General features: G+C 36.4%; 1 protein-coding gene and 1 pseudogene across 3 annotated transcripts; both read left to right on the top strand.

Moving 5' to 3' along the window:
• The first annotated feature begins 33 nt into the window (after positions 1 to 33).
• LOC113095312 (G/T mismatch-specific thymine DNA glycosylase-like) lies at positions 34 to 4051 on the top strand (annotated as a pseudogene).
• A 1405-nt stretch (positions 4052 to 5456) lies between these two features.
• LOC113095310 (G/T mismatch-specific thymine DNA glycosylase-like) lies at positions 5457 to 10258 on the top strand. Of its 3 annotated transcripts, XM_026260881.1 has the most exons (11): positions 5457 to 5658; positions 6245 to 6305; positions 7205 to 7374; positions 7484 to 7719; positions 7830 to 7899; positions 8831 to 8966; positions 9056 to 9138; positions 9212 to 9306; positions 9404 to 9575; positions 9660 to 9800; positions 9893 to 10258. In XM_026260881.1, exons 2-11 carry the CDS (start codon positions 6247 to 6249, stop codon positions 10027 to 10029), a joined length of 1299 nt encoding a protein of 432 aa, XP_026116666.1. In that variant the 5' UTR covers positions 5457 to 5658; positions 6245 to 6246; the 3' UTR covers positions 10030 to 10258. The 3 variants fall into 3 exon arrangements, with proteins under 3 accessions (XP_026116666.1, XP_026116667.1, XP_026116669.1); XM_026260882.1 differs by lacking the exon at positions 6245 to 6305 and having other exon boundaries at positions 5458 to 5658; XM_026260884.1 differs by lacking the exon at positions 5457 to 5658 and having other exon boundaries at positions 6261 to 6305; positions 7152 to 7374.
• The last annotated feature ends 106 nt before the right edge of the window (positions 10259 to 10364 follow it).

Here is a 10364-nt window from a genome sequence, read left to right as displayed (position 1 = left end):
ATCGGCAATTCAAGCACGCCATAAGATGTGTTTCATAAAAAAATTGTATAAAGTGAAAAATGCGAACCCTCCTTTGAAAATAATGGTCGAGTCCAACAATGTGAAGCCAGCCATTAGAAATGTATTGTATAAAAGTATGGATTTAAATTCGGCACCAATAGTAGCTCGTATTAATGTTTTACCTTGTTCATTTCAAATCACCATCTTTAATAATTAGATAAAAAAAATAAAAGCTTTGAATCCAGAAACTATGTAACTATATCGTTTCACCCTGCATTGAGATAATGACTTTTATTTTGAATTTAGCCTTTACCTTTGTTGATATTTGTACTTACACCGGCTGCATTCATCATGTGTAGCATCGTTTAGCTTTTACTGCAGTAAAATACTCAAATGTGCCAGAAAAGGTCTGAAGAATATATATGGCAGGTAAGATTTATAATCCTAACGAAGAAAATTATATCTGTATTTGAAGAAACGAGTGATTTTAATGCTTGTATTCCGTCAATGGTCCACACACAGCTCTTAGCTTATTGAGTGTAACGAGCTAGTTAGCTATATCCTACAGTTCTGCTCATAACAGAGGTAGAAGTTTTTGAAATATGTATGTTTTTAGATCAAATTAGTGTTTTAAATTATCCTGTGACGTTTAATTGATAAGCTAAGCATAATGAAAATAGGATAGTAGCAGAGGATTAAACAAAGGGAGGTGTGGTTTACCAGCTGGCATATCAGTAACATAAACATGAATATTAATCTATTAAAGTAAGACCACCAGTTAAGATGGAAGAAAGGCAGTATTCATCTCTGACGGCCGATATGGATTATCTTCAGTACTGGTGAGTTTGCCCAGCCCCAAAAGATCCCAAAAGAGTTGCTTTCTTATGTTTTAAATAAATAAATGAGTGATGTGTATACCAACAAATGCTTTCAAAATGGGATATGAAGGTGTATGGTAAATGTGTAAACACTGACAAGAAAAAGATCAGATTATCGTCGTAGGTTTAGAAGTAAGTGCAGTGTCTTTGTCTTTGTAATTTTGTTTTCTCAGGTATCAAACCAATACTCAGCAGTACCAGGCAGAGCAGGTGCCACAGTACCACCAGATGCTTAATGCCGTCCAATACACAGAGAGACCTGTGGAGGACAAAATCATGACTGATCTTTCAGTGCATCAAGATCCATATCCGGATCAACCTCAACAGCATCATCAACTCTCTGCCCAACCACCAGGTATGAGCTTTTGCGTCCTCACGGTACATTTAACTGGGACGTTTCTGCAGCTTATTAAACATCTGGTTTGCAGCCCTTCCGACGACTCCAGCAAAAGGAAAGAAAAGGGGAAGGCCTCCAAAAGGTGAAGGAAAGGAGAGGACTGAAGCTGAAGAGTCTGCCAAGAAAGCAAAAAGGACGCTAGATCGGTTCAACGGGATGTCAGTGGAGGAAGTCATGGCTAAAAAGCTTCCAGACATCATCACACATAATCTTGACATGCTGATTGTAAGTTTCTGGTTTCTATGTCTTCTATAAATTAAGTACATGTGTACAGTCCATATATATTTGGACACAGGCACAATGTTTCACAGCTGTTTCATGGCTGCTCTTTCATTATTCCCACATCAGTTAAGCAGGTAAAAGGTCTGGAGTTGAGGTCTTAGTGTGCCATTTACATTTAGAAGCTGTTGCTGTGAACCCATGTCACATGGTCAAAGGAGCTCTCCATACAAATGAAACATTAGGGATGATTGGAGAAGGCTTGGAACAGCTCATGATCTAAAGCATTCAAGATCATCAGTGAAAAATGGTGGGAGCAGTGTGATGCCATGAGCGTGCATGGTTTCCAGTGGCACTTGGTTACTGGTGTTTACTGATGATGAGAGGCAAGCCGGATGAATTCTGAAGTGTACAGGGATATACTTTCTGCCCAGATTCAGTCAAATGCAGCAAAGTTGATTGGATGGCACTTCATAGTACAAATGGACGATGAACCAAAACGTAAAGCAAAAGCAACCCAGGAGATTTGAAAGTAAATAAGTTGAATATTCTTAAATGGCCAAATCTTAAATGGATCTCAACCCGACTGAGCAGGCTTGTGGCTTGCTGAAGACAAAACTATAAGCAGAAAGACCCGACAAAGCACAAAGGAGGAACCCAGTCTCTGCTGATGTTCATGAGTTCCAGACTTGAGGCAGTCATTGTCCGCGAAGGATTCTCAACAAAATATTAACAATTAACATTTTATTTATGATTATATGGTCCTGTTACATGTGAGCCCCTGAAAATGGGGGGAGTGTCTATGTTTATATTTTTGTTCAATACCTTGAATTTGAATTTTTAATTCTGTTCTGATGACATACAGAGCTGAATATGTGTCCAAATATATATGGACCTAACTATTTTAAATGTATTTGTATTTATATATTCATAATTATGGATTTTAAAATTAATCTGAATTAATACTTATTCTCAATGCTACTTTTACAGATCGGCATCAATCCTGGACTCTTGTCAGGCCTACAAGGGAAGGCATTATCCAAATCCTGGGAACCACTTTTGTATGTTTTATGCAGCTTATTGTTTTTTTGTAAAGGATATTTATATTTATGCTCGTCTTTTGATTGTTTGTTGAATGTCTCATAGGGAAATGCCTGTTTCTTTCTGGGCTGACTGATGAACAGCTCAACCACATGCATGATCAGACGCTTCCTGAACGCTATGGCATTGGTTTCACAAATATGGTGGAGAGGACAACACCTGGGAGTAAAGACCTATCAAAGTAAGACTTTAACATTTACATGATCCGTGTGAAAGGTGTGGTCACATTTACGGTTATTCAGCTAAATTTTGCAAACAGATTTCACTCATTTCATGTGAGGGTGAAAGATTTCCCCAAGCAGGTTTGTCAACATATTCAAGTGGCTTGGTTTTATAGGTGACTTCTGTGCGAGCAAAGCTTCATGCTTTGAGAAACTATTGACAACAGAGATTGGTCCTTTTTGCAAAGTCTGAAACAAGGATAATTTCTCCAACATCTTGCTAATGAGACCACACCTTAAAAATAAGCTTTATGCCCAAGGAAGTGCGTGATATGAATACATTTGAATATCTTGAGTGTTGGTTTGCAGCAAAGAGATCCGTGAAGGTGGCCACCAGCTTCTGGAAAAGCTCCAGATGTACAGACCTTTAATCGCTGTGTTCAATGGAAAATGTAAGTCGTCGATTTGCTATTCTAAACACATATTTATGATGAAAGTTAATCCTGTTTGATATTTCAGGTATTTACGAAACATTTTGCAAGGAGATTTTCGGAGTAAAGGCAAAGAACTTAGAGTTCGGATTGCAGCCTTACAAAGTGCCGGAAACTGAGACGGTACGAGCTTCTTTCTTGATGGTTAAATGTTCCTGTTTATAGTTGCATATTGATTAGATATGAGCTTCTATTGTTCAGGTTTGCTATCTGATGCCATCATCAAGCCCACGCTGTGCCCAGTTTCCTCGTGCTCAAGACAAAGTGCACTTCTTCATCAAGTTAAAGGAGCTCAGGGATCAGATGAAGGGAGTGGTGAAGACTCAAGAGATCCAAGAGACAAGCTACACATTTGATCTGCCTCTGGCCAAAGGTGAAGACTTTCACAATTGAAAGCCGGTTTTGTTTTGTTCAAAAATAGAAGTTGTTAACCAGTCATGCCTTTTGTCATTGTTTATTCTAGAGGATGCCAAAAGACAGTCAATCAAAGAAGAGCAGCATGACCCTGGATATGAGGAAACTTGTGCCCATGGATCACAGCAGCACACACCGCAAGCATTTGGGGTCCATCCTTCGACAGACACAGGTTTATAAATATCGTGTGCGCAAAGAATATAAACAGTTTTGTGTTAGGTGCTTGTAATAATAGTCAAAATTCTTTAGACCAGGTACCGGACAACCGTTGGACAATGCAGCCGTTTGCAGACCAGATTCCAGACATCAGATGTAGCAACAGCAACTGAACAGCCTGAGAAAAGGACCAACTGAACTTTTTTTTTATTATTGTTTTATTTAATTTTTTTATGTGTTTGCCTGTTTCTGAGTGATTGATTCGGAGTTGTTACCTGAATTATTTAATTTTTGTGATCTCAGTGCGTAAAGGGTGAATGACTTTCTGATTGAGACATTTGTTAATTTTGTGCCTCTATTTTTATCCTTTTAAAGAAACTTCAGTCATAAACTACAGTTCAAAGGTTTGGGGTTAGTAAAAGAAATTAATACTTCTATTCAGCAAGTATGCATTTCAAACAAATACTGTTCATTTGAACACAAAAAAATGTTAAGCAGCATTGTTTTTTTCACTTGTCTACATTCAAAATAATAGGAAATGTTACTTGAGCAGCAAATCTTCATATAAGAATGATTTCTGAAGGATCATGTGAGACTGAAGACTGGAGTTACGATGCTGAAAATTCAGCTTTGCATCACTGGAATGGATTACATTTTAAAATATATTCATTAATATATTTTAAATTGTAATAATATTTCACAATATCACTGTTTTAACTGTATTTTGGGTCAAATAAATGCAGCCTTTGTGAGCATAAGAGACGACTTTCTTTAAAAAGAAATCTTACCCAGACTTTTGATTGGTAATGTGTATTCCCATTAGCTGAAGGTATGTGTTTTTGCGTGATATTTAAATGTTTTCACATTCACATGTTGTTGGTTTTTTTTCTTTTTTTTTTTATATGAGTATTTCAGTGCAACAAATTCCTAATGGAATCCACGGCTGGACTCTGGAAGAGGTTTATCACTGTGCATGTCCTCAATGCATGGATTTATAGTAGTATTGCAGATGGCATGCTCAGTCCCAAGTTATGGTGCTTATTGAAAACTGATCACTCAATTTACCTCATTCTGAATGCTATTTTTAGACTTTTTAGAATTGTGTTTTGTTAATTTGCAATCAGTATGCATAACTGTTTAGTACCATGTATACCTGTTACATCATAATAACTATAATTATGTACTACGTATGTCACTTTGTAAGTTGTATTTTATGTTTTATATGTATGTATTACTAAGGGCCAAATAAAGCTATGTGTATTCGTTATTGTCACAATTAAAATTAAAATACATACCTTTCTAATACGTCTGAAATAAAAGCAGCGACTATAATGTTCGATGTTGAGAGATCAACGGAGAAATATATTTTGCAAAATGCAAATAGCAACAACCGAACTACGTATTTAACGTAGGTATTTAAGATCTTTATTTTGACGTTTGCTAAACAGGAAACGGGCGTATTTTATTTACTGAAGCGCAGCCAATAGGAAGCACGCTCTGGAGCGTTTAAATGTCACAGGAGACGGAGGTCATACTACTAACTTTAGAGGGGTGCAGTTTTTCATCTCCATGATGAATTTAAGATAAAACTAAAAGCCTTCGGTAGGTTTTTAGTTTTACATTTAAAATACTAAACATCAAAACGTAATTTCTGATTTTTTTGTTTCCTTTTTAAATATAATTTAAGAGACAGACGCCCCTAGTACTGGTGCTTTTGGTACGCTCCACTGTCAAATTGATTTCTCGCTGTTGGTCTCGTCTTTGTTGCTTTCACCGGTTTTGTTCCTAAAACGAGAAAAAACAACATTTCAGTGGATTATCGTTCTAATCATATCACAACGGTATGTATATATTTAACCAATAAACCTTAATTGGATTAATTACGCAATGTTAATGCATGTTATTCTGATAGAAGCGCTCTGCTCTGTTAGCTAGCGACCATCATTCATTGTGCTCAATGAATTTGCAGTATTGCCAGTATTAGCCGAACATGCTAACAGTAGCACATATGGTTTTTATGTTTATGTAAAATAAAAGGATCTTAGCCGTTTACCTGCATTTGTCCTTCTGAATTAATATGTAATTACTAAATTCAGATTAACGTAGTTTTCTTAGTACCGCAGTTTAAATTACTGGATGTGTCTAAATAGTAAGAGTGAGATGTTGGGTGTTTACGTGGAGTATGTTAACAAATCCAGATCACAGAACCTTTTCTGATCTGGTGTATACACTTAAGCCAGACTAGGCTGGGTATGTTTTGATATTCACTTAATTTAAAATTGCATTTACGTATAATTGAATCTTTTATTATAAAACTATAAAATAGAAGTAAAAGGGGCTAGTTAAAAATATTCTCCTGTGAGAATACCACTTGAAATTGCTGTTGAAATGAACACCAATATTGATTTATTTGAGTAAATCCTTTAGAGATGGATGAAAGGCTCTATGGATCTTTGCCTCATGCCCCCTCGGAATACCTCCAACAATGGTGAGTGTCCCCAAATGTCGTCGATTGGCGCCACGATTAATTACGATCCCACTGGTTTTCTTATGCTGTTATAATAACTATCAGCATTTTAGTTTGTTTTTGAATGCTACTAACCAGTCTGTACCGCCATGCACGAAACAAGCAACAATAACAAGTTACTGGCCGGCTTACATGAAGAAGAATCTGCCAAGGTTTTGCCACTTGTGTTTGTTTTAAAAACTGATGTGTTCTTGCAATTATTAATGTGTTCTTTTTGCAGGGTTGCATGAATGACTTGACTTGACTTCTCAAGTGATTATAGTATAACTCAGTAACTCTTTATGGAAGTTGCACCTGCTTTAGATAAGACAATCTCCGATGTAAAGGAGATGCAGTTATTATGTTGAAGTGTCAGTTAAGTGATGTATAATTTCTAGTATTTTCATTTTATATATTTATTTGAAGAAATATTACAAGCTTCATAGTCATTATAAAATATATTGTAGTTAAATAATAAAAAAAAAATACATCATTAGTATTATCATGGCATTATATAAGTTTTGCAATCTATATGGTTGTGAATGTATTTCAATTTTATATTTATGCAAAGGGAAATATGCGATCTAAATAGTTCCAAATGCATTTTAATCTTTTCGTATTATTTAATTCTTAAATGTTTTTCTTGTTAATTGAAGGAGTAATTATGGAAAGTTACTTTACCTGTAAACACCACTGTTTTCTGTTAAATGCACAGTGTTGGGTTAATCATGACTTCACTTCTTTGGTCCAGAATATTGGTCAAACCAATTAACAATCTCTATTTTGCATCTTATTAAACGTACTTTTAAAATTGACTTTTTTCTACAGAAGTCTAAGTTGGACTGACAACTCAGTCAGTCCCTGTTTCATTTCTGAACTAGGGTTCAGTCAGCTCAGCAGCATCTGCAGACCCTTCAGGCTCAGTATCCTCACATGGCTAACGGTAATGCTGGTTTTATGATGGAGGGACGCAGAGAAGATGGAGGCATGCAGCAGATGCCTGTACACCCAGAGGATGCCGCCCAACTGGAGCCTGCGGCTGCACAGAAAGGTAGTTATCCAGGAGTGTGTGTTTTCAAGCATTAGAACTGAGCTCAGCAGACTGAATACATTCTCCCATGCTGCTTTTATTTAAAGTGTTTGTTTCCCCCCCGTTTAAGCACCTGCTAAAGGAAAGCGAGGAAGGCCAGCGAGCAAAGAACCTAAAGCCAAAGCCAAACCTGGACCCAAACCCAAAAAAGCCAAGGAGGCCCCATCAGCTGAAGGACAGGAGAAGATTGACGAAACCTTCAAGAAAGTCAAGAGGAAAGTCGATCGCTTTAAGGGCATGTCGGAGGAGGAAGTCATGAAGAAAACACTGCCTGACATTCTTATCCCCAATCTGGACTATGTCATTGTAAGTTTGTATGGCTTTTCTCTGAAGTTGCCTTGTAACAATGAAGAATGTTAAACCAAAGAGGGCATTGAACCCAAATGACTGAAATTAATCTTATTTTTATGATACAGATCGGAATTAATCCAGGGTTGATGGCGGCCTACATTGGAAGATGGTTTCCTGGACCAGGAAACCATTTTTGTAAGTAGACAACAATTCTACTCTTCTCTATTGATATATTATGGTTTAATGTAAAAGAGATTTTGTTGTTGGTCTATTACTTTTAATTTATATAATTGCTATTATAAATCTATTGTAGGGCTGTCATATCGATTAATTGCATCCAGAATAAGTTTGTTTACATGATACGTATATTTAAATGTGCAATGTGCATACATAAATGCACACGCATGCATTTATATATTTAAGAAATGTGAATTGTATATTTACATAATATAAATCATATATATAAATATGAGTATATACACACATGCACCTTTCTTAAATCTATACATGTATGTGTGTGCATTAATATATATTTATACATGTACACATGCCATGGAAACAAAAACTTTTATTTTGGATGCGATCAAATATTAATATTTAGTCGTGTTTAATATATTAATATCAAAGGTTGTTTACAAATATAAAGAGATTCTAAAGGTTAATATGTTGACTATATAAATAAAATATTATAATATTAAAGAAATGATTCAAGAACAAATATTATAAAGACCTTTTATTCATAATTTTGAAAAGAAATTGTTCAAAACGGTTATGTTGACATTATTATCTTTCAATATAGAGGTATTTAATATTATTTCTTTATTAATATAATATTATACTTATATGCTATTAGTATTGTTATTATTAGTATTATTAATAAATTAATATAAAATTATTTTAACATTTTAAGGTGGTTGCACAAATATAAAAATATTTTATTAATATAATAATTGCAGAAATATTATAAAATAACATTTATGTTTAAAAATACTTTAATATAAAATAACCTAATTAATTATGCAGCATAATATATATAAAAAATCTGTAATATATTAATTTAAAAAAATGGTTTAAAATCTCTAATCTTTCAATGATTAAACTAGAAGCGTTCTTGTCAATCTTTTAGGGAAGTGTCTGTTCCTGTCTGGATTCACAGAGAAGCTGCTAAATCACATGGATGATCAGAGTTTGCCTGAGAAATACAGCATCGGCTTCACAAATATGGTAGCGAGGGCGACACCGGGAAGCAAAGATCTCTCTAGGTGTGTTAGATTGTCACTCCACTTTCATTCTTTACTGGAAATAGTGATGTTCCTCTCATCTAAGCTGTTTTACTCATCACCTTCTGCAGCAAGGAGCTTCGAGAAGGTGGTAAAATCTTAGTGGAAAAGATAAAGAAATTCAAGCCACTCATAGCAGTTTTTAATGGAAAATGTAAGTATTCGAACACAAGTACAGAATGCAAACAGATATGAAGGTGTGCATTTAACAATATCTCTTGTTTTAGGTATATATGAAATGTTCTGTAGGGAGATATTTGGGAAGAAGCCAAAAACACTTGAATTTGGCCTACAGCCTCACAGGGTTCCTGACTCTGAGACGGTAAAATGAAATAAAAACACATTTTTGGTTCACCTCATGAAAAAAGCTACTTTTGGTCAGATATGAGTCATATGCTGTAAATAACTGTTTTCTGTAGGCGTTGTACCTGATGCCCTCCTCCAGCGCCCGCTGTGCTCAGTTCCCACGTGCTCAGGACAAAGTGCATTTTTACATCAAGCTGAGAGAGCTCCGAGATCAGCTGAAGGGTGTTGCAAAGCCCAAGGAGATCGAAGAAGTCAACTACTCATTTGATCTCGGCCTGGCCAAAGGTACAAGCAGACCGATTATGATTGCCCTCCTGATGTACACAATTATAAACAGTACTTGACCACTTTCTTTCTTCTGTCTTACAGAGGACGCTAAGAGGATGGCTATCAAGGAAGAGCAGTATGATCCTGGTTATGAGACCGCTTTCGGAGGAGCATATGGAGAACTCGTACCTGAAGGAGGCCAAAGCAATGGATATTGTAGCTTCTCCACATCTGAGGAGAAAGGTTGGTACCATCTTTCTTCTGTGGAACTTTTTGTCCATACAGTGGAAGTCAAAGGGGTCTTCAGATGCTACAAACCAATTTTTGTGTTCCAGCTGACACAGTGGAGAAGGCGCCTACGGATCCAAACGCGGTCGGACAGGTTCAGGACGGTCAGTGGATGACGCAGTCTTTTGCCGATCAGATCCCAGCCATCGGCAGCTCCTCTCAAGCCCAAAGCTGGGGTGTATGAAGAAGGAGCGTTCTCAGGGACTTCAGACGAAGCCTGTCGGTTCCTGTGCTCTTCCAGAGATGCTGTGCCTCTTATCTTCTCTCAGTCCAATCCAGGAGTCTTTGGGGCATTGGTTTCTTTCTCCTGTGCGTTGCTGTGACAAGTCTGTTACGTTATTATTTCAGGACCGATTTGAGGAGATCACAGTATCATGGAAGGTGGCCCAACTTGCACAAGGAGAATCCAATGGCTGCTGTGTTTTTAAAGAAACTGTACCTCTAAACTTCAATTTGGGGGCGTTTGACATCTCAAATGCCTCTTTATTAAAGAAAAGAACAGTTTTTACTATGAATTTC

The sequence above is a fragment of the Carassius auratus genome, unplaced genomic scaffold, assembly GCF_003368295.1.
Source record: "Carassius auratus strain Wakin unplaced genomic scaffold, ASM336829v1 scaf_tig00215689, whole genome shotgun sequence".
Classification (NCBI taxonomy): domain Eukaryota; kingdom Metazoa; phylum Chordata; class Actinopteri; order Cypriniformes; family Cyprinidae; genus Carassius; species Carassius auratus.
The sequence above is the reverse complement of the archived record's forward strand: the minus strand, read 5'-3'. Positions and strand labels throughout refer to the sequence as shown.

Bases quoted from the DNA above. Each gene is read 5' to 3' on its own strand.
- LOC113095310 (XM_026260881.1), top strand. From the start codon at position 6,247: ATGGATGAAAGGCTCTATGGATCTTTGCCTCATGCCCCCTCGGAATAC. The intron at 6,306-7,204 runs GTGAGTGTCCCC...TTTCTGAACTAG, and splicing joins TCGGAATACCTCCAACAATG to GGTTCAGTCAGCTCAGCAGC. The intron at 9,576-9,659 runs GTACAAGCAGAC...TCTGTCTTACAG, and splicing joins TGATCTCGGCCTGGCCAAAG to AGGACGCTAAGAGGATGGCT.